The sequence below is a fragment of the Vipera ursinii genome (genome assembly GCF_947247035.1).
Source record: "Vipera ursinii genome assembly, chromosome: Z".
In the NCBI taxonomy this organism is placed as follows: Eukaryota; Metazoa; Chordata; class Lepidosauria; order Squamata; family Viperidae; genus Vipera; species Vipera ursinii.
In genome coordinates, this window is record NC_139517.1 from 31,071,394 (window position 1) to 31,098,511 (window position 27,118).

The 27,118-nt window shown below is 38.8% G+C and overlaps 1 protein-coding gene across 2 annotated transcripts; it reads right to left on the minus strand.

The window, feature by feature from the left end:
* Positions 1 to 8,506: 8,506 nt before the first annotated feature.
* NXPH3 (neurexophilin 3) lies at positions 8,507 to 25,528 on the minus strand. Of its 2 annotated transcripts, XM_083376664.1 has the most exons (3): positions 25,243 to 25,528; positions 22,606 to 22,690; positions 8,507 to 13,496 (listed from the first exon to the last, which is right to left on the minus strand). In XM_083376664.1, exons 2-3 carry the CDS (start codon positions 22,675 to 22,677, stop codon positions 12,753 to 12,755), a joined length of 816 nt encoding a protein of 271 aa, XP_083232790.1. In that variant the 5' UTR covers positions 22,678 to 22,690; positions 25,243 to 25,528; the 3' UTR covers positions 8,507 to 12,752. The 2 variants fall into 2 exon arrangements, with proteins under 2 accessions (XP_083232790.1, XP_083232791.1); XM_083376665.1 differs by lacking the exon at positions 22,606 to 22,690.
* Positions 25,529 to 27,118: the final 1,590 nt, after the last annotated feature.

A 27,118-nucleotide genomic window follows, 5' to 3' on the forward strand; every position in this document is an offset into this window, starting at 1 on the left:
GTAGTCAAGAAATATACCAGAGGCCAGCACTTGCTAGAGCATCCAGAAAGACTTTGGTAATATTATTCAAATGCTGTAATGAGTCTCTACCTACAAAGATCAGAACATTGTAAGCAATGCTATTGTCAGTGACAGTATATGAAAATGAACATTTTAAAGCAGCTGGATAGAATGAATGTTGATCTTTGGAATGTCGATATTGATGAGGATTCCTGGGAATATCATAGATATCAAGAAATCAAACAAATGGATCATTGAACAAATCAACCAGATTTTTCACCTGAGGTACAAATGAACAGGCTCAAATTATCCTGCTGTGGACATATTATGTGAAGATCTAGCTCTCTGGAGAATGTTCTAATGCTGAGAGAGATGAAAGGAAAGAGAAGGAGAGGATAACCAACAGCAAGATGAATGGACTAAATTATAATGACAATGAGTATTTATTTATTTATTTATTTATTTATTTATTTATTTATTTATTTATTTATTTATTTATTTTATTGCATTTATATACCGCCCTTTCCCTGAGGACTCAGGGCAGTTTACAGGGAGTAAAAATCAACCATACAAAAGTTAAAAACCAATTTAAAAAAGATTAAACCAACCCTGTACTATTAAAAAACCCCAATTAAAATAAATTTCTCCTCAGCCTGGGCCCGAGAGCTCAAAGAGCCAGGTCTTCAGGCCCCGGCGGAATGATCGGAGGTCGGGGGCAGTCCTCAGCTCCACTGGCAGCTGGTTCCAGAGGGCAGGCGCTCCCACTGAGAAGGCCCTATCCCTGGGTGTCGTCCGCCGGCAATCTCTTACCGGCGGGACCCTGAGCAGACCCTCCCTGTGGGAGCGCACTGGGCGAAGGGCATTTGATGCCGGCAGCAGGTGTTCCCTCAAATACCCCGGACCCAGGCCATGTAAACTGAAGGACCAGCTTAGAAGCTGAACATCACAGAGAAAATCTTATTTATGTGGATGCAAAAAGATGGCATTGACTTAATGGCACATAATCATAATGAATGTATTATTTACATCTCTTTTATTATATAGTTTGCATAATTTGCTACATAATTGCTATTGTAAATTGCCTTATTAAAGATTTTTTTTAGAAATCAAATAAAAAATAAATATAAATAAAATAAAAATGATAATATGGTATATATTGTTTTTATAACTTTCCCTCAAATTGCTCTATGAAAATTAAAACCATGCTCCTATGGTTACCTTATTAACATATCTTGCTTCAGAAAGAAGTGCACAACACAACACACTATTGTAATAGGATCAGATAACTACCTACAGGTGGATTATTTCTAGATTAGAAACTATCATGCAATTGCCTGGCCTCAGTCATAGAGGAGTGGAGCAGGGTGGAGGAGATGAGATACTATCTTCCACTAGCAAATATTTTCATGTTGCTTTCCCTGTCTTTTCCCTATTGCAGAAAGTTCTATAAAGGGAAAAAATCCAAATAGAATAAGAGTTGGCAACCCACAAGCTTGTCTTTAGTGTCAGCTCTCCAGCTAACTCACTAGGTCCTTGAGTTTGCATTACTGAATTTTGGTGGCAAAATGCCCAATTTTCAATTGCATTGTTTTTTCCTTTCCTTAGATCCCTCCCACTCCCTACTCCATCCAAATCCCTAAATTGCTGTTTTCCAGGCCAATGGAAGCCTTATTTTTGTTGTGGCAATTGCATTTTTCCCCTCAAGATTTTAGAAATTAGCGGGAGATCTCTAGGAAGCAAACTACTCCTCACTCTTAAAAAACTATAAAAAGCCAGGGAAAAAACCCAACAACACTCCAACCTGAAATAAGGACTTCATGGGATAATTTGGGATCATTTTCAGGGCTGGGGGTATTAAGGATGAGCTCAGGAGGTACAGTATTTGTCTCACAGACATCTTCTGTTCCAATTCCCACCCAATATGTAGTCACGTGACTGCTGGATGCATCCCTGACCATTGTCATAAGTCCCTTTTTTCAGGTATGGTTACTAACTGACTGGTTGCAAGTCAAGAACCATATAATATTGGGAGCTGAGTATTAAGTCACCTGAGAGACAAATTTGAATGAATGAATAAATAAATAAATAAATTTCCTCCTAGTATGGAGGAAACTAAACTAGTTTCAGCACTAATGAGGATGGGGTCTCTCCTTCCATCATAAAAAAGGATCAACTTCCCTCCGCCCTGTGCGTTCCCACAGAGAGGGCCTCCTCAGGGTGATTGGTGGCCCCCAGGGGGAGGTCCTTCTCTGTGGGCGCCCCGGAGCTATGGAATCGGTTACCGGTTGACCTCTGGATGGCGCCCGACCTTCGCTCCTTCCGTCGCGATCTAAAGACATTCTTATTTGAACAAGCCGGCCTGGCCTGATGGGGGATGGGGTTTTTTTATTGTTATTTTAATATTTGTATTTACTGTTTTTAGTTGGGCATATATTTAATCCCTTTTAACTTTTGTATCTCTGTATTTTTTATGCTTGCCCTGTTCACCGCCCTGAGTCCTCCGGGAGAAGGGCGGTATATAAATAAAATTATTATTATTATTATTATTATTATTATTATTATTATTATTATTATTATTATTATTATTATTATTATTATTATTATTATATATGTTGCATGTCTGTGCTGGTGTATTTTTACTTGCAAAATATTAGATAGTATTACAGAAAAGAGATTTTGTCTTTTAGTGAGGAAAAATAAGCTTTTGCATAACCAATTTCAACTACCGTTGCTTCTATACTAACATTTGGAACAATATTAAGTAACATTACATTTCTTCCTCCTTGCTGAATTTGTTGTAAAAAATATTAGAATATTAGAAATAGGTGGGGTTATTATCTACATTAAAAAAAAGGTAAAGGTTTCCCCGCACATCATAAAATTCATTGCATGACATTGAGCAATTATGTCATAACAGTTTTGCTTGGAAGTGCTAGGGCTTTATTTAGTGGTACTCTGTACTTGGTTAATAAGCTTATTAAACTTGTAAGCTTGAATGGGCTGATAGCACTTCATCAATGGAAGCTTTTCATCAGAGATGGAAAAACGATGGCTCTGCAAAGGCCATAGGAATACAACATATTTCATCTGTGAAACATTGGCCATGCTAGATGGGGAGGTTGAAACCATTAACACTCAGAAATCTATCTTCTACCACTTGGCTTTATAGAAAAATATTCTGCTTGGAAATCTCACTCCACTGTTAAATGTATATCTAGTTTAATTATGACTAAAAGATTACCGGTATGTAGTTACATGCAAATTTTTAGGCATCCCTGGTCAAGTTGTACCATATGTTTCAGTGAATCTATGAGTGAACAATAGCTAACACAATCACCACTTGATAACTTGACTTTATTTTTGCAAATATGAATGCATACTTATTTACGGGTTTTTACATATTCATAAGAAATGAGTGAATATGGCAGATGCAAAAGTTTGGAATCTTTTCAGTCAATACTTTGACCTTCTTTGGCCGAGTTAACAGTTTCCAACATTTTCTGTAGCCAGCTAAAACCCTTTCTAATCTTGCTTTTCAATTTTTGTAGGTTTCTCTGCATGCACTGCAAGTTTGAGATCTTGCCAGAATTTCAGTAATGTTCAGGCTGGGGATTGTAAAAGTCATTCCTACAAGTATTTCATGGTTTATTTGGAGGTATGTTTTGGATCACTGTCTTAGTGAAATATCCACCATCTTCTCTATTTCAGTTTCTTCTCTAACTCTGGAACATTAGCTTCAAAGTTATGTTGATATTTAGTTGAACACATTTTTCTTTCCACCCACCCAATATCTCCTATGCCACAGGCTGTCACATAAACCCAAAGCATAATAGAGCCACCCCTATGCTTAACAACTGGCAAGAATTTTTTTCTTCAAATGCATCACCTTTTCCCCCAAATATATCTTGTACAGTTGAGGCTGAGCAGTTCCATTTTTGTTCTATCTGTCCAAAGGATTTTTTCCACAAAATATTTCAAGTGTATTGAAGTTTTTCTTTGCATACTTAGTCACATTTCTCATGAAGTCAGAAAAAAGATTTCCTTCTGATGATGATTCTCCCAAGCAGAATTGTACAAACAATATTTGTACAATTGTGGACAGCATACTCCAACGTCAGCCAATTTTTCCAGAAGGTCATCTGCATTGTTCTATGGATTCTGCTTTGCAGATTTGACCAGTTTTCATGTAATTTTGGCAAATATTTTATCACAGTCTTCAGGCAAATATCTCTATTAGTGAAGATGTTGAAAATGAAAAAAGATTGGATATTTCAGCAAGGCAGCAATCCAAAACGTATCTTCAAATTAACCATGGAGTTTTTACAGGAAAGAAAAATAATTGTTTGGAAATAGCTTTCATAGTTTCCAGACTTGAACTCAGTTAATGAACTCTGCATACAAGAAGACCTCAGAATATTTTTGAGCAAGAAGAGTAAGGAAGATTGGAAAAAATCCAGTAACAAGATTAGAATGGATACAGGAAAAAAATGGAAGGTGTCACAAACAGAAATAAAGTTACTGTTACAAAGTTCTGCATAGCTATTTTGTTTTCTTATTTGAATGCATAAATAGCTATACATAAATAGAAAGCATCCAGTTAAATTTGCCAAAGGATCAAGTTATTTTTGCACCATGTAGAACTGTGTCAGCTGGAATCAAACAAAGATTAGGGAACAATTTTTTGTATGTTGAATTGATAATGCTGAATTTTTAGCATTCTTTATTGTTAGCCATGCTGACTGGCTACTAGGAATAGTAATTCATCAATATTTGCAGGACTACAGGTTTTTCACCCTTGATTTATGCTGCTGAAAACTGGGCTGAAACATTTCATCCCTACTCCAGTGGTCTCACTTCCTTACCTGACAAGCTTCTTGCATCTTCTAGGCAAGAAAGAAATTGAAAATACAAATCCCAGATTAAAATAGGATACCCGCTCCTGAATCAAACAGTATTAGGCAAAGTGGATGTATTGTCTTGCTCATGATCTTACATTTCTTTCCGTTTCCCTCTTTGGGTTGGCAGTTCTACCTAATTGTATGCCATGCCAATTCTGTGTAATGTTATTCATCCCATTGGGCCAAGCACCTTGAAACATTTTTTTTAAATCACTCTGCACCGCTCTGAATTGATCAGATGTGGTCTTCATTTTTAGTCTGATGAAGACATGAAGAGTAGAAGCTGGCTATTTTAGTGCTGTGAATATAGAAGTATGAGATCTTAAAGAAGTGAACCCCAATTTTCCATTTCACATAATTACTGTTTTTTTCCTTGTACACAAACATATTTCCCTTTGGTCTCCCAGTTGCTTCTGATTTTTGTTCTTTTTTCTTGTCCTTTATAAGGAGTTCAGCCAGGCAGATGGTTGCAGCGTGGGCAGCTGTGCTAGCTCCCTTTCACTGTTAACAGCTAAGCATGTTAGATTTGACTTAGGTGTTTGTTCTAAACGGCTGCTTTTCTGGATAAGCTGGAGCAAAGGTTATTGGAGGCTCTAGCTTTAGAGGCTCATTAAATTTAAATTAGAGGACTTTCCCCCCCTTTCTCAGTGAGACAAGGGAATCTATTTATTAGCAAATGAGCAGGAAGCATCTTCTGTAAATGGGAATAAACACAGTCTTTGCTCCTGATGTGATTAGAACGCTCTAACATTTTCAATTTTGGAAACCAGATTCCGTGCCTCAGCCTCCCCTGAATTTTTTGGGAAAGCTGGCTTATTAATTTTTCTAAAGACCTATCAACCCACCCTTAATGTAATATAATTCCAACTTTTAGAAAAAGTGTAGAGATATTTTCTTTTCATTTTATTTAACAGTGCTATGGATCATGAAATATTTTTTGGATTTCCTCTGCCCTACACTTGATCATAGCTGGGTAGGGCTTTTACTGTTCCCACTTTCCAGTTGGGAGTGGGGCATTAAGGCAGAGGACAAAACATTTCCCACAGTAAAACAATTGGGATTCACATCATTAGGATTTTCAAAATTTAGGAAGTTATTAATGTTGCAGCATGTTGTGTGGATAGACTGTATGGGAGAATCCAGGGTTATTTTCTCTTGTTTAGGAGGAACTGAACTGAAGCTCATTGTTTCTTTGTAATTGTTTTCATGTATTATTGTACTTCACACAAAGATGATGATTATGAGTTGAATGAATGTTTGTTTATCTCAAAGGCAACTGTATCTCAGTCAAAGAGATAAATAGTACAGAGCAATTTGTGCTTAGCTTTAGGTGCAGTTTTATATAAACATTATGTCCCTGCACATAATATTCTATTTACTAATTCTATTCAAACTGAAAAATGTTACTGTTGTGAAAGGTAATAAATCAATTTTAGGTCCCTAATATAATGATATGGCTTTGGGTCTTCCATAAGTTCCAACAGATGATTGGTGGTTTTTGTCCCCCTGAAACATCAAATGGTGTGTAAGGACTTGTTGCAATGTGTTGCAATCATTATAGCTAGCCCTTCTTGTTGATCTTCAAAGTTCATATTCTGACTAAGATAGTTTCTTCTCACAAGATAGAAGCTGATTCTGTGAAATTATAAAGACTGAGATAAAGCCTCTTCCTTCCAGGGGTATTAATTCAAAGCATGGACATTAAATTGCCATTGCAGCAGCTTTATTAAGCAGTACTACCAGCTGCTTTGTGTTGCATATCAAATTTTATTTCGAGAACGAACTGATTCTCTTCTGATTTCTTTTTTTTTAATTTGCGCTACTCATGTACTCTGATTTGTACCAGGTGCTTTGCTCCGATGTGTTCAGAGTGTAGTTGTATCTTTTGGAACACCACAGACCATATCCAGTGGTGTAACACATGTATATCTTAAAGTGTTACTTGTATATTTCAGGATATAGCAATTTTGCACAATTGGGCATTTGCCACTGAGCAGCTCCACAGATGCTATAGCATCTGTGCATCCTTCTGCTCTTCAGTGGAATTGGACTGGGACAATAGCCTAATAAATCATCTCCAACTACCATTTATTCTGTGTTTTTTCCCTGCCCCACCAATCCTATCCTGATACTAAAATGTTACTAGGTGTAATCCCCCTGAAGAAGGAGGGACTTCTTGAAAAATAACCTACTTTAAATGCAGAGCTGAGTCCTGGTTTAAGAGAAAATTAAATTATCTCAACATTGCAAACCTCTGTGGAAGGCTGGGTGATTTGATGTAACTATGAGTACTGTTTTCTCACATTCTCCAGCAGTATGTTATATCATTAATAGTATGAGCTTAAATCTGGGCCGGAATAAAAGTTCAGGTTTATTTTGTGTTGAAATGGAGAAAAATATAAGGTGTCTTAGAAAGTCATTTTTTGGACTCTGGCAGTTGCTCAAGAAACTAAGACTGATCCCAAATGCTCAGATGCTGCTCAACATGGATCATCGAATTTAAAGTCCCATCTCAAGAAAGAACGATGAATCCAAATGGGTACTTTTTAAAAAAGAAATGGGACTGACATATCTTTTATGGGGAGAAGGCAAGTTGTAAACAACTTACCTTAAAATTAGAGAAACACTGGCAAAAACATTATTTGATATAGATGTTCATCCTTCATCAAACACATCTGACTTCTGTTTTTAATTAACATAAGAACTGAACTCCTCCTAGAATGTTCTCTTTTGATATTAGTAATCCTTAATGGTTGCATTTCTTTGGCAAAGACAGCATCTAATCAAATTATGTTCTGTGGATCCCTAGAGCTCACTGGAGAAGAGATGTGGTGTAGTGGTTAAGGCATCAGGCTAGAAACTAGGAGACCTTAGGTATGAAAACCACTGGGTGACCTTGAGTTAGTCATTTTCTCTCAGTCTTAGGAAGAAGGAGGCAAGGACAAACTGCTTCTGAAACCTTGGCATAAAACTCCAAGGACATGTACTAGCAGTCACCAGTTGTCAACACTAGTTCAAAGACTTGCATACACACACACACACATAAAGAGGTGTGTGTGTGTGTGTGTGTGTTAGGGCATAAGAATTTTAGGGGGTGGGTTCCTTGAGAGAATAAAGGAAAATATAATTCAAATATAGCATTCTATTCTATTCTATTCTATTCTATTCTATTCTATTCTATTCTATTCTATTCTATTCTATTCTATTCTATTCTATTCTATTCTATTCTATTCTATTCTTTTTCAACCCAATCCATTCCATTAGAAAATATTTTCTTATTGATGAAGGGTTCTATTCTATGTTTTTAAATTAACAGGTCAATGCAGCCTGAAAAAAGTTTGAAAACCCTTGATGGAATTTGTGAACACCATTTTTGAAGGGCATCCATCAGAAATGAACCAAATCAAAGTTGTTGAAGAGCAAAATTTGGACAAAAAGAATCCCATAGAAAGGAGCAACCCATTCCCCAAAAATTCTCATTTTTGGTGCATTTTTATGATCCATCTCTTCATAAATGTATTAGCCTAGACAAAAGAGGTTTCTGTTAGCTTTCACAACAAAACCAAAAGCCACTTTTCATACTGCCCCCCTGCGATGCAGAAGGAAGCTTTATTCTCCATTTCAATGACAGTATTAAAAATAAATACATGATACAGTCAGTGTGGCCATTCTTTAATCAGAGAGAAAGAGGAAATAATAGAGCAAATTGTAGACAAAATAGTGATCTGGCACAAAGAAGCAGAAGAATCCTTGGAGAAAGATGAATGTTAGGTAGATTGATGGGAGTAGCACTAAAACTTGGAAAAAGCAGGAGAGTAGCAAACCTTTTTCCAAACCTTTTTAATAACAATTTCTCACAGCCTCATGTCTCCTAAAGATATGGGACCACAACTCCACAGCATTAGCCATACTAGCTGGGGATTGTGGAAACGGAAGTTCAACACTTCTGATGGGCACCACTTTGGGGAAGGCTGTTTGATAGCACCAAAGATTCTATAAATTATGATCCCACCTCTTACAATAACCTCTGAGGTCAGTCATCAATGCATAGGCAGCCCATTTAGAATTAATTGTCTGGGGCAATCCAATGAGTCTAGGTTTAATGTTAAAACAAAGCCTGAAATCTGAAACCAGAGAAGTTAAATTAGGAATTCCTAGGGAATATTTCTACAGGTGAATTTGCTATATTAGGCAAATTAGAACTACCTATGTACGATCATAGTGTGATTGTGTACTGCCATTTGCACGGTGTTTACCAGGAGTCAGCAACTTTTTCAAGTCCCAAGTGACATCGCATGGGGGCTAAGTTGCCCTCCCCCCACAAATCATTTGTAATCTCCTGAGATCAAGTCTCCTGAGATGGTGACAGCCCTCCCCTGCATTTTTACTTGAATCAGAAACACGCGATTGTAATGTTGTCAATGAGACTTTGTGAAATCTTGAGCAAGCTCTCTGAAATTTTATAAGATGTGAAGATGATGAAGTTAAATTTTGAAAATTTTTATTAGAGGGCATGAGAGGCTCATCTTCAGATGTAGATACAATATGGTTCACTTCATCAAGCAAATTAACATTGCCTTAGAGCTTTGACCAGCCATTCCAACAGCCATTAGAGGTTTTGTGTCTGCTTAGGGCATGTGCAGAACATCTTTTCTGTCTGTTGGAACTGCCAGGAGAGGCCTCAGAGCTGAGATAAAATGAAGTAAAGTGGCCGCTTTGTTGATGTTTATAAGCAAGGGGGTCCACACTGCTTTAGGAAACAGTTTCATAGCGATGCTTTACACAAACCTTTGTTGAAGTAAGGAGCTCTTTAGAAGCTTAACACGGGCTTATTTCCCCCCCCCAACATTAATTTTATTTTAATTGAGCAGACTGCAGATGCTTTTTCTGAGGACCAAAAGATGCCCAGGTGCATGGAAGCTCTTTATGACTGCCACTTGCTGTGTTCATTGCCCCCACAGTCCCTCCATGTGCTTCTGTGCCACTGAGCATCAGAAAGCATTTGGTACAGATGCAGAATTTCAAACAAATTTGGCATCTTTCCTTGATGTGAAGGTATATCTGTTTGTAATGAAAGAATAATGAATTTCTCTTTGGGAAAAAGCATAAATTTGGAACTGAGAAACAGTAACATTTCTTGCAACTGAATTTGAATAGCGCCAAATTCTACCTTCATGCAATGTGTGCAATGCTACAGCAACTGAGTCATTAAAAAAGGTTGTTTGGACAGGGCATTAGAACAAGGTGGACTCTGATTCCCCCCCCCCTATCATTTCCTTTGTTATTTCTTTTTTCTCAGAATATTAAAACTGCAGCTAGAAAATATGTAGCCATCCAAGACTGAAAGCTCTGTAGGAGGTTTGCTAAATCTTTTATAGACAAGTAGAGGTGTGTTCAGGGTAAAGATAGGGGCACAAGTTTCACTCAGTACAAGGCTCACAAGCATGCAAATTTGTGCCTATTTCCTGCCAAATAGAGACTCTCCAAAGGCCATTAAGCCAGAATCTACAACATGTGAATGGTTGACCAGTGAGGTGGAAATGGTTGTCAATGCAGATATTACACATAGTATGTCTTTCTCCATCCCCTTTTCACACCTCAAGAGAATGCTATTCAAAATATATGGGAAATTTTCTCTATGTGTCCCCTATATCTTTCAACATTCTAAAACATTTGCAACTGGAACCAAATGATTACTCATCCTTTAAAGTAGCCTTCAACTTGGATTCTTCAACTTGGTGCCATGCAAATGAGGATAACTCCTGTAGTCAAACACATTCTGACAATATTGGATTGTGGAAAGACATTTCTAAACTGCCATCTGTCATATTTTCTCATAATATTGGAATAGTAAATAATGTCTTTCTGCAGTGTTTAAATCTGCAGAGAGGTATATTCTCAACACCATTTTCCTAATTCCTTGAATTGAAGATCTACCTGTCTCTTCCAGTATGACATTTTCTGCCTTAGACAAGTGGTGTCAATTCTGCAAGGCTGCAGCCAAGGACTAATTTCACAATTCCTAGCAAGCAAGCTATCTCTCCTCTGAGACAGCTTCACCCAGATTTGAATCAATCTTCCTTTGTCCAGTAACATGAGGATGTGCTTTGTCCTTCTACTTCCTTGAGTAAACAGTGTTTCTCCCTCCTTGTCTCAAACGTTAGGAGAGACATTACAAGAATATAATTGAAAAGGTATGGGTTTTTATTCCCTAAAGTAGCAGTTTCCAATGCTGGCAAAATCTAATCATCAAGAAGCAAATACAAGCTTCTAACAGTCCAGGGAGCTCCTCAAGACCAAGTAGATGAATATGAGTGAAAAAGTTTCTCTACCTTCAGGTCATATCTACTACTACTAAAGTTTTTGCTATGACTCAGCCCCAATCCAATTCTTCCCAGTTTGTTTCTGCAGATTTGGCCAAATCTGTTTTAATTTTTTTTAAAAAAATCATTAAGATTAATTTAAATCAAAGGAACAACACTATGATTCCATTTGGGTAACTTTTATTTTCTCTGGCAATACTAGTCCCAAACCCTCAGTGTTTTGATAGAGACATCATCACAGCATATAATCTATATTTGTGTTCTATTCAAGGAAAACTGACCCATAAGAATGCAGTTAGGATCTGGCTATATATTGGTTCAAGTTAGCGATTGGGAGAGAGACTTAGGGCAATAGTACTGAAAAAGGATTAGAACTAAAGGATCAGGTTTTCTACCACTATGTCAGGTAGTAGATCATGTATAAATTATGTCCCTGCAATGCTCTTTGGAATGCTGAATGTTCTAGTGTTTCTATTCAATTTTCTAGTTTCAGACTTAGAAATTTTCAGGGACCATGGGTGAAAGCTAGGGAAGCAGAATTTTTTTCAGTTTTTAAGAGTGGCCAAAAGGGAAATATACATATCAATCCCAAGGGATGAAAAACATTCCTTAAACTGTAGTGTACCATCTGGGACTCAGATACAGATACCTAAATACAGCCTTCCAAGTCTTTTTTATTCAGCTCCTCTTACTGGCTGTTAATTTTTAGTGAGTTAAAATTAAACTTAGTGATATTAAAACTGGATAAAATGCGAGGGATGGATGAGATGGTGCTCTGGCAAGGAAGTAGATGGGGTAAAATAGTTTATTTCTACCAAGGTGCCATTGGATCCCTCCCATCTGGAACCCTGATATCTTCCATGTGACCCATGGCGGTCCCTGTTATGGGGAAAAATGTTAAACAGCACCCATTCAACAATGTGGCACGGTCAAGAAGCATCTTATTTCATCTAATTTCTATGAATGATCCCAAAGCTCTCTGACCAGTTTAGATTTCTCTTAGCATCAGTCACAGGGATACTGAGAAAGAAGCAAAGGGGAAATAGAAAAAGCAGTAACAAAAAGAGAAAAAGACATGTCAAATGGCAAAATATGGCCTCTTCCACTTTTGACTCTGACCATGACCACTGTTTGCTTGAGTCTTATACATTTTTGACGCATGACCTCCTACAGATTGCTTCCCCCACATGTGGCTGTTGACAGATGCAAACCTCAACAGTAGTACCCCTGATGGATTACATCACTTGTTAAATAACAATGCTGAAATGAAAGCGCACTGTGGGCTTTCCACCATAAGCACTGAAATATTTTGGCTAAATGTATACATGAAAGGGTAAAGTGTTTCAAGGATATGTCCATTCATGTCCTCTCCATCTCTTTCCCAAACTCAATGTCTCTTAGTAGAAGCCAGGTGTATGACTGGCATTGGTGAGGCATGTTTCAATCTCTTCATAGTCTATTTTCCTTCCCCAGTCCTCAATCAAGTGACATTTGAGACATGAGTTGCTTTACATTCAAAAGAGGTATGTCATCACCCAGAAGGGTAATAAGGAACATTGTTGTGGTAGTTGTAGTCAGGACACACTTTTTGCACAAGTCTGTAATCTATGCTGTAGAAGGTTATGTAGATACAGATAACTTTGAATGGCTTGGAGCAAACCCAAGAGACCTGACTCTGTGTGTGGTTCAGGAAGCAGGTTTTAGAAGGGTCATAAGTGCACAGGGTAGTCTTCTTTGATTTGCTCACCTTCTCAGACTCCACCCGGCAGTTGAAGATCTTTGATTCTTTTGCCTCTATGAAGATTTGCTGCTCAAGATCAAACTCAACTGCTTTGTTTGGTGGTACCAAGCTGACTGAGATGTTCCCTTGGCCAGTGGAGTTATGACGAAAGAACACATTGACTGTGCCATTCCCATGATCAACCACTTTGCCTGTAATTAAGAGGTTGAGTTTTACTGTCTTGATGTTGGAGTAGAAATCACCCCACCCAAATATTTTTTTGAACTGATTAGGATTGGTGAGGGAATCTCTTCTTCCACGAGGTTGTTTGCTTTGTCCCTGCTTGGACAAACTATCTAGGATATTCCAAAATTCTGGTGCATTACTGGAGACCAATTCTAAGAGAGTTGTGTTCTGGAAATAAGATGGAGTTACAGAGGACTTTAAGGAGACTTGGGCTTTTTTCTTTTGCACTCTGGATCTTTGTTGAGCTTTGGAGGATTTTCCATTTTCTTCTTCTTCCTCTTCTGTTGCCTCATCTTGGCCACAGATTACCTATATGGAACAAGAGGATAGCAGGACCTCATTACCTCATTTTTCCTTCAGGGAGGCAGCTGGACTCCATGGTTTCAATTGCACCTTCCAATTCCATGACTGATAGTTAGAATCATGGCAAAACACTTTCCCAACACGTTGTCCTTCAGATCAGTTGCATCCACAGCTCCTAGAAAACTTAGTCAACATAATTATTGACTGGGAATACAGATGGTTAGATAGAATTTTATTTGTATAACAAATTGTAATTTGTATATAATCTGGCCCCTATAAGGGGAGAACTTGTGCAGGATAACTATGAAAATTCTGACTATTATCTAAAACTTGATAGTCACAAAATAATGTGGTTGAATTATTTTGGTCTTTCATATGTATGATTTTATCAGTTAAGATTTAATATTACAAGCAAATCAGAGCATTGTGATTATTGAACTCTCTCTCTCTCTCTGTGTGTGTGTGTGTGTGTGAGAGAGTGAGTGTTTTAAATAGTAGTGCAATGTGATATATGAGTAGCCTATAAGTAGTTTTTATGTATTTATAAACCTTTTAATTTCAGGAAAAAATTGGCTTTTACAGCAAGCTAAAAGCCCAGTGCCCTGAAAAAAAGAAAGACCTGCTTCTATGTGGGCAATGATCTTTTAAACTTTCATCTGTGCTAAATTTGGTTTTTTATTACATAATGCCATGAATAGATTTAGTGCTTGACAGAAAGGTCTCTACCCCAAATATGGTCCCAAATGGAGAGACGTCCAAAATTAGACATAAACTAATAGGTGAGTTGTATGACTTCGGATTTTATTATGCCTGGATATGAAGAAGAAAAAAAAGGCAAACAATGAATGGGAAAAGATTCCAAAACTCATTTTAAAAGAGTAGGAGAAAAGAGAAAGCAAGACATATTTTAAACAGGCACTAAGCTATAGTTTATCATAATGAAACTGAACCCATTTAATCCTCAGTTTTGTGTGTCTTCCCCCACTTTACCCCAAGAAAATACATTTCCATGATTAAGATGTTAAACTGAATTTGGAAATTATGGAATTGTGGATTGGGACCAAAAAAACTCCCCTACTTTTCTCTTCCATGACCCATTAATTCAGGGAAACATTTTAGTGCATATAAACCCCAAAACTCGTTTTAGATCCTTCCCATACTTTACAGGGAAGTGGAACATTAGATTCCATAGATCCAAATTCATCCCTCTTCATGACACCCAGACATGGAAACTCACAGTAATATTTCCAGAAAAACTAAAGTAAGAGTACAGTGTATACAACCGTCAGCTTCTGGAGGATTTAAAGCTAATAAATAAACAATCAAGCATTAAAGAAGGAAATAGTATATTGTAATATTGCTATCCAAAAGATGATTGTTTGAGTTGAGCAGCCCTAAAAGCTCATTAAATAATAAATTAATTAATTAAAAAATTGTTTGAAGGAAAATAACTTCATGAGCTATTGTGAGAAATATTGCTTTTATAAGCAGACAAAAGTGAAGATCAACCATGGTTGGCAGGATCACAAAACCAATTAATGAAAACAGAATCAAAAGCCTCAGGATTTCTTACAGAAAACGGGAAGAAGGGAGAAAAGAGATATGAACCAAGGAGAAAAGCAGGGTTATTTTTGAACCATAAACAATAGTTCCTCAGGATGCCTGAATTCTAGATGACGTCACACCTAGAATAAAATTTCATGCATAAGTAACAGTAAAGTGAAAACAAACAAGCAGAGCAATGAGCAGCACAATCCCATTGATAGAGCATGCAATCTGGGCGTCCTCCTAGATTCACGACTCAGTTTTGAAGATCATATTGGAGTTGTGGCTAGGGGGGCATTTGCCCAGATTCGCCTAATATACCAATTGCGCCCCTTTCTGGACCGAGATGCCCTACGTACAGTCACCCACGCACTCGTTACCTCCCGTATAGATTACTGTAATGCTCTCTACATGGGGCTGCCCTTGAAGACCACCCGGAGGCTTCAGCTGGTGCAGAGTGCAGCTGCACGGGTTGTGATGGGAGCACCCCGATACTCCCATATTACACCCCTCCTGCGTGAGCTGCATTGGCTACTGGTTGCCCTCCGGGTGAGATTTAAGGTGCTGGTACTTACCTTTAAAGCCCTACATGGCTTAGGCCCGGGATACTTGCAGGACCATCTGCTGCCGGGAACAAATTCCCATCGCCCAGTACGCTCACACAGAGAAGGCCTCCTCAGGGTACCGTCAGCTAGGCAATGTCGGCTGGCGACCCCCAGGGGGAGGGCCTTCTCTGTAGGAGCGCCAGCCCTATGGAATCAGCTCCCCCCTGAGCTTCGGATGGCCCAAAATCACCAATCCTTTCGCCGCGGCCTCAAAACACTCCTTTTCCACCAGGCTGACCTGGACTGACAGGCATTTTAATTAATTATATTTAGAATGTTTAATTTATTTTTAGTTTTAAATTTTAATTTATTGCACAGATGATTTTAGTTTTATTTTTATCTTAATTTCTGTACTTATTATATGTTTTGTTGTTAGCCGCCCTGAGTCCTTCGGGAGATAGGGCGGGATATAAATCCCATCAATAAATAAATAAATAAATCCCATGTACACTTTTTAAGAGTTCCAGTGTTGGAAATTATGGAATTCTTGAATTAAGACAAAAAAAAAGAAAATAAAAACACTTTTCCCTCTTTATCCCACTGTTGATTCAGGAAAATGCTTTACTACATATATAACCCCAAAGTAGTTTGAAATCCTTCCCATATTGTGATTTTGTAAGGAAGTGGAACATTAGATCCTACAGACCCAAATTCATCCCCCCCTGGATTTTTTTAACCCATTCTGAATTCAGAATTCTGATGCAAAAACTTTTAAATCTTTGGGAGATTTCTAGCATTCGATTTCTTCCTTTCCCCTTCTTTGATTTCAGGAGGAAATGAGAAAAAATTATATAAACCTAAGAGCTACTGGAGGAAGGCATCAGGTAGAATTAAAATAGTGTATAAAAAGGAAAGCGAATTCTGAATTTTCATAGGAACAAGCATGGTCTTCCTTCCTTCCTTCCTTCCTTCCTTCCTTCCTTCCTTCCTTCCTTCCTTCCTTCCTTCCTTCCTTCCTTTCTTTCTCTCTCTCTTTCTTTCTTTCTTTCTCTCTCTCTTTCTGTCTCTTTCTTTCTTTCTTTCTTTCTTTCTTTCTTTCTTTCTTTCTTTCTTTCTTTCTTCCTTCCTTCCTTCCTTCCTTCCTTCCTTCCTTCCTTCCTTCCTTCCTTCCTTTCTTTCCATAACCTTTCCAAAGGCTTCTCAGCCTTGGTCATTTTAAGATGTAGGACCAACTCCCAGAATTCCCCAGCCAAAATACTGGCTGGGAATTCCAGTATTTAAAATCCATACATCTTAAAAGTGGCCAAAGTTGAGAAGCCCTGCTCTGGAAGGACGGTCCATCCCTGAATATTTGCCTTAAACATGTTTTTTTTTAAACTGGTGGACGGACTCAGTGAGTGGTTGAAAGCTATGAACAAAGAAAATAATAGGCAGGTGTCAGGATATTATCAACTTCAAATGGAAGAGAAATATTTAAATGAATGGTACACACCGATAGTTGCAAAATGTTGATTCTTTCCTCTTGTCCAATTTTAGCATGACCTGTGGATCACTCAATATAATTTGATTGGCTAGGTAACCAAGGGTTTTAAGAACTGGACTGCCTTAAAAAAATAAACATAAAACTGTTTACTCCCCCATCTATGTCCATTTGTGTGTATAGGTATGTATTGGTTTCTCCGTGATATCTTGCAGAGCTCAGGACAAACAAGGAATCAATGGCTGCAGGCTTGGGATATTCAATGGTTTTCCTGCAATGCAGCCTCATTCTAGGGCTGTTTAGGAGAAACCCACAGCCTCCCACTCTCTCTCTCTCTCTACTTCTGAATTGCCTGGGAAAGCTTAAAGAGAATCCAGGCTCTTTTGGTCAGAACCTCTTCTTTCTCCAGTAGGAAATTTCATTGATCAGATTTGTATCCCTCATTTCCATCAAAAGAAAGAGCACTTGAGAAATTAAAACAGAAAGCAATTCATTAAAAATTACAGTGGATAAAGGTAAAATGAGCATAATGTAACAATTGCAGACGAAAAGTTTAATATGATGGTGAAATTGTGTAACCATTATAAGCAAAAAACAACAACAACAACAGTTCAGAAAACTATAAAAAGAGTTTCACTAATCTATATACCATCTTTTAGCAGAGAACACCTAATCTTTTATTCCAATATAACCCATCTTGTACGAAAAGAAGGAAACCACACCATTTATTAAAGGGAATAAAAGGGATACTAATATTTCCCTGATGTTCCAATATCCTCCCATGGATTAACCAGGATATGTGTTGTCCTCAAAATCTCCAAACAACTGTCATGCAGAAATAAAGCTTATGAGAATTGTAGTCAAAGACACTAGGCAAATAGTTGGTTCACAAATTTTGCTATTTACATTTACTGTTAAAATAAATGCTGTTGCAATGCCAATTTAAGATTTTTTCCTGCTTGAAGCAAATCCCAGATCATGCCCATCAACCTATGCTAGATCCAGCACTTTCAATGGTCCAGTGTCATCTTCAAGTTTTTACCTCGTTATCTTTTTCTATTGGAATAGGAACAGCCTAGAAATGCTATATAATAATGGTTGTTCTTTAGACACATAACAAGAGCTGATTCATCACTAGAAAATATGATAATGCTAGGTGGAAATGAGGAGGAGGAGGAGGAGGAGGAGGAGGAGGAGGAGGAGGATCCCACAGTGCATGAAGTGGATACACAAAAATAGTGGAAACGACAAGAATGCAACCACAATAATTGCATGAAGTGGTGTGATAGAGAACAGAGAGTTTTTATCTGTGGAATCACTAGGAGCTGATTACAATTTGACAGACCATATCAACAATAGAAATGCCACAACATAAACTCATAAATGTCTCTTTATGGTGAGGTTTGAGGACAGCCTAGAGACAGTCTGGACACATCCTTAGTCTTAAAACCATCAGTGAAATAAATATAATCTTTAGAAGAAACAATAAATTGATGAATGCTTAAAAGTTGATTTCATCAGAGGTCCTTTTTCCAGAAGGGGAGGTATATTTTAGGGATAAAAAAAATGTAGCTACCAGCTGTTGTCCCCTCCCCCTATCTCCCATTAGTATTCATGATGAAGACAGCATAGCAATCTGCCTGATAGATGGCCAGAATACATTTCCACCAGCCCCATATTGACTATTCCAAATTTTCTAAAGTTAGCAACTCATAAAGACCTCATTCTTATTTAGCTTGAGCATTATGTTGTTTGTACAAATATGAGAATTGGAATGGGACAAAGTAGCAAGGCCTGTACATTTTGATGTGAAGCAAAAACTCCTTGTATCAATATTACTCCCCAATACCTTCAACTGAGAAATGCCAGAGATTGAAATAAAGATCTTTTACATATGGCTATAGAATATGCAAATTATAAACCTTTGCCCTGATGTTTTATTTGGCATGTGTTTTGTCAGATAAAAAAACATTAACATAACAAGGGAGTTGTAAGGAACTTTGGAGGTCTTCTAATCTAACCCCCTGCTCAAGCAGAAGACTTATACTATTCCAGACAAGTGGCTGTCCAATCTCTTCTTAAAAGCCTCCAGTGATGGAGCACCCAAAAGTTCTGAAGGCAATTCCTTCCATTGGTTAATTGTTTTCACTGTTAGGAATGGTGGAGTTTGGATAGGAGCCTATAAATATGAAATAATATGTAATACCCTCTTCTGACAGACTTGGATGTACTCTGCTTCTGATCCTGGAGGCAGTATATATAGCCTTTGAGAAGATTACCCAGATTTTGGAATTTGTTTCCAATATTATATAATGATAGCCATCAGCTTAGATTGTGTGAAGAGAGAATGAGGCCAAGGGTGAAGAGAAAATTCATGTACGCTAATGCACTATCTGTGGCTATTAGAGTTGATGGCTGTATAGGATCTTCTGAATCAGAGACTGTGGTTCCTTAAATAGTAGCTGCTCTAGACACATTCTGGACTGTACTTATGAGCTCACCGGATCCAGCTCTCTGGATCTGGTTAGAGAGTTTTTCACACAAAATTGAGATCTAGAATGTCCCTTGGCTTGTCCAGCTATGCACTTCTTATGTTCTTAGTATTATAATTCCCTGTAAGGGTGTAGGTCTATACATATGTTGTATATAGTATGTTTAAATGTTTGTTATGTATGTGTACACTTTGAGAGCAAGCAACTAAATTTTATTTTTAATGTGTGTCATTGTACGCACCGTAAAAAATGACAATAAAGGTTATCTATCCTTTCAAACCAAACTAAATTATGGGCATCATAGTATCTTGCAGCACCAAATCTCACAGCTTAATGATGCCGCTTGCAAAATACTTCCTTTTCTCCCACCATTTGGCATTAATGGATGATTAAGGCTTCAAGAATTGTTGAAGAAGAAAAACTATTCTTTCCTCACTTTCTTTGCAACTAGAATATTTTTATTCACAGTTTTTATGTTGGCAGTTTTGTTTTTAATTGCTTCCCTAACAATCCCAACAAGCACTGTTTCTTTTGACAACAGCTACAGCAAATATTTTAATTAAAGTATCTACCAAACCCATTGGATTCCTTTCTTGGCTAATCATATTTTTTCATTATCAAATGAAATCAGGATTTTTCCTCTCTCCATGTCCACCACTTCAGTTGCTTACCTTGTGCCATATGTGTGAGTTTAATGCCTGTTTTCGTTCTTTGAAGAGATCATTTGGTAGCCTTTCAGAAGCTGCATTTCTTTTAATCATTCCAAATAACTTGACCCTGTTAGAAAATTTGGCCACCTTCCTGATTACTCCTAAATCCAAATGGTTTAGGAACAAATTAAAAAGTAATCATCCTAATAAAAATCCTAGGGGGTGGGTGGAGGCGTATTCAGCTATATCCACTGCAAGTTCTGTCCATCTATTCTTATTTTCTGCATTGGGCACTTAATCTGACTGATCCATAAAATGACCTTGACTTCTATCTCATTATTGTCAGACTTATTCTGATGTTTCTGATGCTTGAGTTCTATCTCATTATTGTCAGACTTATTGTGATGGCTGGGTATTCTGAAATTGTATTCTGGTGGTTACACTAATGCCTACTCTAATGACCCAGATTTATTTATATTTCACTTTTTCGTTGTATTTTTACCTTCTATTTCATCAGGGGTTCTTCTTTCTGAACCAGATATGGTCATCTCCTGCTGGCTTCCCCCAAGGAACTTCGTAAATATGTTGCTCAAACTTATTTTTTTATTATTATTAAAAATATTTGAGAAGAGGAGGGCAGGGGTAGATACTGGGCATGGTGATCTGTACAGAACCCTGCGGCACTGTTGTCAGGATGACTAACGTATTGGTAGGCTGTATTACTCATTCACTTGATCTAAGCATCATTTTCAATTCATATATTTGCTGGTAGACCATCTTAGCAGCAAACCAGTGCATGCCTGTTGAGAATATCACCAAATTCAGTGGGGCTTTCTCTCAGCCTTAGAGTTGAGCAGCAACAGTGGTAAGCTTGTGGCCCTCCAGCATTCACTGAAGGCAATTCCCAGCAAGCCTGGTCAATAAAGCCATTGGGGAAGTTTTCCCTTCCTAAGAATTGTAGAATTTTAGCTGAGGGTAGGATAGGAATATTGGCTCCACAGCTCCAGTCTAGTGCAGTAGTTCAGAATATTAACTTGATAAATAAACCTCAGCTCAGCATGGGTTTTTGATGTTAATACCAGCTTGCCCTTCAAGATGGCTATTTACTTGAATGCATCAAATATTACAAAAGGATTTCCTCCTAGAACACTTATTCACTCATACATACACACACAAGATTCCCTCCTAGAACACACACAGAGACAAACATACACACATAAATGCATACATTTAATTTTTTTTCTTAAAAATCTCTCTTTCTGACCTCAGGAAGAACTTTTATGTATCCATCATGGCATTAAGACTGTAAATGTAAACAACCATACAAATCAGCCAGGCCACAATAATTTTAGTTGGGGCACACATTATTTTTGGCCCAACCAATCTTTCAGAGTTATTATGATGCTGCTCTAAATGGTTTCACTCTTAAAAATGAGCTGTGCCACCAATAACTTTCCCAGAATTGCTCACATGTAGGACCTGGATTAGAACATTTTTGGTGAGAACCCTTGACCTTCAGTTCTGATGGCCATCAAACTGGGTGGCTCTGTACATATAATAATAATAAAGTTGGAAGGGACCTTGGAGGTCATCTAGTCCAACCCCCTGATCAGGCAGGAAACCCTATACCATTTCAGACAAGTGGCTGGCCAGTCTCTTCTTAAAAACTTCCAGTGTTGGAGCATTCACCACTTCTGCTTAAATTAACAGTACTTCCACTGATATTAACTCAGGGAGCCACTGGGACTGACTCTGCTGGGTGCCAAATAAGACTTGGCTATTCTTATGACATTGGAGCCAGTGAGTGAGTATCCACAGTTCCAATCTAGAGACAGGCAAGTTGTTTATATATTCATCTTATGGTGATCTGGATGCTGGAGTCAATTTTTAAAAGGAGGGGATTTATACAAAGGAGAACATAAGAGACCTTGTGGTGCTCCACAACTGGTAAACTTGTTAAATGGAGCCCTGTCTCTAGGCAGGCATGGGGGGGGGGCTGCAATTTAAAAATCCTTCATCATCACCAACTTCCGTCTGCTGTGGATTCATTAAATGTCTGCCTCTTAACACTTCCTCCATTTCCACATCTTGAAAATGGGGAAAGTAGTTGCTATCTCACCTGGTGATTATTTAAAAACAGTATATTTTTTTGGTATTCTGGAACTTCAAAGCAGCATTAAAATATCCCAGGGTTACAAAGTGAACCCCCCCCTTTCATGCAACTTTTTTAAAAAATAAAAAGGACATTACCAGTACATCTGTCAGTAGTATAATATTAAATTAAAATCACTAATATTGTTCTGGTACAAAAACATCTTGCTGCACTTTCTAAATTAAAAGGCAATGAAGGAAGACTTGCAAAACAAGAGATCTCTCCGCTCCATTTTTAAGCTAAGTGCTTACTTTGTGTTGTAAGGAGTGACCACAGCTGGTTGAAAACAAGGTCTTTGAAGAGTTTGGTTGAAGGAGCTTCATCTTTTCCTTGCTCCTGAGTTAAGGAGACACTGCATTTCAAGATAAGTGCATAGGTTTTGCAGATAAAAACCCCCTGATTACCCTAAGCAAATGTCTGGGTCCCAATACGTGAATGGGAAGAAGGTCCCTTAGATGTCCCAGAAGAGCCAGATGACTTCATTTTTAAACCAGTGAGATCACTGTAATATTTATACTGGGAGTCAAAATGGACAATACGTAACTGCACAATTAAGAATGTACTGGGTTCCATCCCAAGTACCTCCAACCTAGATTCAGATGAGATACAGTATTTAGGAACCAGCTTCCCTTGAGAACTAGGAGAGCTACTGCTACTCTGAGCAGAGAACACTTGGCTGAAAGTGCTCAAGCTTTGATTCAATATAAGGTTGTTCCTGTTGCAACAAAAGACTCTTCTGGCTCCTTGTAATTTCTAGAATCCTGCCAAGTGGCCCCTCCCAACTTGCCCCCTTAGGAAGGACAAGAGATTGCAATCTTGCTCCTTGGTGCAATCCAATTTATTTCCATCTGCACAAATTTTGAACAAGCCATTTGTTGGTGAGAGAGGGTATGCATTTTTAAAAAGAGGTTGAGGCAAGATGACAGAAAAGAGGCAACCACTGACCAGACAGGAGGCAACTACAAAATTCAATCAGTCAAACCCAGTCTGTTCAGCCAAGCTGCAGTGCTGGGAGGAAGAGAGATCTGCACCAGATCCACAGGGAGTAAAGGGCACTCAGCTGCCAGAGAAAACTAGGCTTCTTTCCCTGTAGACTAGAATGTTTTTTCCTTCCTTTTGCAATTAACAATGCACAATTGAGGGAAAAGCAGTTTTGCAAAGAGGAGAGTTCTGGTCTGTTTGTGCCCATCTCCACCAGAGAACATGAGATTGTTCTCGGCTGCAACCTAACTCGCTTCTAGAGGAGATGAGGCTTGGAGCCCTAGTTCCAGTGGGGTGTCTGCTTTTTCCTGAGCTGAAAAATGCAACATGAGGAGGTGGGGAGGCAAGAGATCATTGTAGTTTTCAATGATGCTGATCAAGCCATTCCAAGACAAAAGAGACCTCTTGCCCTATCCTCCCATTTAATCACTGTTTACAAAGCCTCAGGATCATTTCCCTGTTTCCTCTCCCTTCTCCACTGCTGGAGAAAAAACAAGCAAAAAAGCTTTTTGGATCATAGAAGTCCACTGCTGTCGATCAATCAGTGAGCAGCACATCTTGAACTCGCAACTCCAGAGCACGGGGAGGGGGAGGGGAAGATTTTAAAATTAACTTTATGGTTGTGCCTTTCCATTCTGACTGACGCAAATGCTTCCTCTCTGTTGATAGGTAAACAATGCTTCTCAGCACTAGTGAAACCTGTTCTGTTCCTATGGCCTACTTTGCTAATTAATTTTGTGAATTTCAGCAGCCGCTTAGAAGACAACTCCTACAGAAGATAGATGCAAAATTATTTGCATTTTCAAAGGAGAGATAAAAAAATATACTCTGGCAATCACATTGTTTACCTTATTTCAGCATGGGTTTCTGGCATCTCTCCATGAAACTCAAAACTCATTCAGGGGCAGACTTTTATATTTCTATTTGTCTATGCTCAACAGCTTCCCTTTGCACCCTTGTGGTTGGGAGATTATTTCACTTCCCTGAGTTGCACCTTCTTCTTCTTCTTTGGGGCAAAACAGACTTCTGTATGTAGTGGCTTTCTAGTAGTCGCTTCAGAGAAATATGCAGGATGAAGATTGCTTGGGCAGATGATATTGCTACGAGAAGATATAAATTTATCCTCCTTCCCCCCAAAAGTGAAACTGGCTGGAGATTCTAGAACTTCCAGCTTGTGACCTGGGTCACTTATCTGACATCTGTAACAGTTCAATAAACTGTTTTTAGCACTAGACTCAGTGCTTTCTCTTTAAGAACTCGGGGCTGCAAAATAATGTTTGTTCTGGATGAAATGCCAATTCCTCAAAATCAGTGTCCTTATAGAGCTGTGGTCAAAGTATTGAACAACATCTGGAAGGACAAAATCTGGTCAAGTCTGTCCTCAGCCATGGAGGTTCAGTGGATGACTTTGAACTACTATCCCTCTCAAACCTATCCAGCAAGGCTGTTGGTTTGGGGTGGGTGGGTGGGCAGGTTAATTGGAGGAAAGGAATGCTAAGTAGTCTTCTGTTTAAGCTCCTGGAATAAAGGTGGTATATACATCTAGCAAAATAAACATATCCTGGTAACTGTTAATAGGCTGCTGCTGAAAGCACAAGCAAAGAATCATTGCAAAGGAAAAAGAGGTGGCATTTATGGAAAGATGAATGAAAGGATGGTCCTAAACAGAAGGTTCCTCCGAAAGCTAAGATGCAATGACCTGCCCGGCAAAGTTGGTGCAAGGACAATTGGAGAACAGAGCGCAGCGCATGCCAAACTAGAAGTGCTATTGAGACAGCAGACCATGAAACTGCTTGGACATACTAATGTAAGGAGGCGGTTTAAGAAGCAGCCCTTTGACTTTACATTTGCCAAAGCCATGTCACTAGCACTAACATTACCCTTTCCCCAGCCCCTCGGTCACTCACCAGAAGATAGATGCTCCCCTGGATAAGAAATATGAAACAGCACCGAGTCAGCTGCATATCTTCAGCCTCTTTGCTCTCCTCCTTAGCGATCTAAGAGAGCTCTGTAGTGCCTCCTTGGTTTTGTTTGGTGTGTGTGTGTGGGGGGGGAGGAGGATGATTTGGCCTCTGGCCTCCTAGGATCCCCCCATTCCAGGCTTTGTCTTGATAGTCTCTTTCCAGCCAGGCATGGGCAAAACGCAGCCTTCTTCTCACCCTCTGCAGCTGGAGATCTCCATGTGGCTGCTGCCTGCTTCCAGCTTTGCTGGAGACTCGGGCAAAACTCACTCCAGTCTCTCGCTGCTTCCCTCCCACTGACAGGTGCCACTGCTGGAGCAGCGGAGTCCTGCCTTAACCCTTGCCTGTCTGCAAACTTTGAAACTCAGCCCTGAACTGGAAACTTGCTGTAATACTTTGAAAAGGAGGAGGAGGAGGAGGAGGAGAAGAAGAACTAAGTTCCAGCTCATTTATTCCCTGCTCAGCCGGGCTGGGATCCAGTAAAAGGAAAGCTGAAGAAAGACAAGAAAGAATACAGTAATGCTATAGTTATTCAGTATTAAGTTGACCAGGAAGATTTTGATAGCATTTTATAGGGATGGGTGAAGATACAGATTATGACAATGTAGGAAAATAGGCAAGTTACTTCAACAAGAGGTTTTTCTGAAGGGGAAAGAGAAGCCCCTCATGAGACTGATCACAGGGTTTGAAGGGTTGCCTCTGATATCCCCAAACCAGCCATCCCAGCACCCTGCTCAACAGTGCTGCCCAGGCTGAGGGGCTCTCAGCAAAATGCCACTTTTGGGTTCCCCCCCCCATACTCTCTTATGAATGAACTATCTGCCAGATTCTCCTGCCCCCACTAATCCCGTCCTGATGTTCTTTTCCCTCCCTCATTGTTTGTCTGTTTTTTCTCTCCTTATACCATCCGCCTTCCGATGCTTTGTTGAATTTCAAGGTCATCTTTTACCAACCTGTGTCCTCCACTTGTGTTAGGACTGCACCACATCTCTGAATCTCAGTATGATTTATACAGGGCTGGGCTGAAACATCCGAGACTCTGAGATGGCAATACTTTCTGCCTCTACTGTGGACAGTCTGCTCTAGACAATCTCCTACTTAAAGCCTGATGAGGATGAATTGTGGGCTCCAGGTCCAATTTGCTGCAAAGGAGCTTGAGCAAGAAAACTTCCCAGTGAGTCATACCCATATAAAAGTATTAATTAAGCTTTTTTGTCTGATCAGTTCTTTATTTTTGTTCCTCCCCAACCCCGTCACTTAAATTTTGATTCATTTATGCATTTGTGCTCTTATGTTTTAGTGGTGTAATCATTTAAAAAAAATCATTTCATTTCCACTTCTTTTTCTCTCTGTAACACATTCCTTTTACAATAAAGACTGGATATTGCATATTATATACATTAAGGATCATACGTAGTTTAAACCAGCAGTGCTGTTGTTTGGTGGGCAAAGAGAAGCTTTACATGCCAAAGATCCAAGATTCAATATTTGCTTCTTCAAGTAGGGCTAGAAAAAAAAAAGTGAGGGAAATCTTAGGAGAAATGCTTTGACCAAAATTGATTGTCTTGAACTGATAGGAACAATAGCCTGATTCCATAATCCATTCTAGGATTGCACTATTCAGGTAGCTAGACTGCCTTATCTCAGAAGAAAACTTCTCTTTTCTGAATTAACATGAAGATGCGGGTGTGCCTTTTTCTAAATTAAACCAAAAAGCAAGTAACCTCTACTTAATAATAGCTTCTGACCTCTAGCAAAACCTGGTCTGTCCTGGTAGTGCCACTGGGCAGCAGAATGAAAGGCTAGGGCATGCTTTTCAACC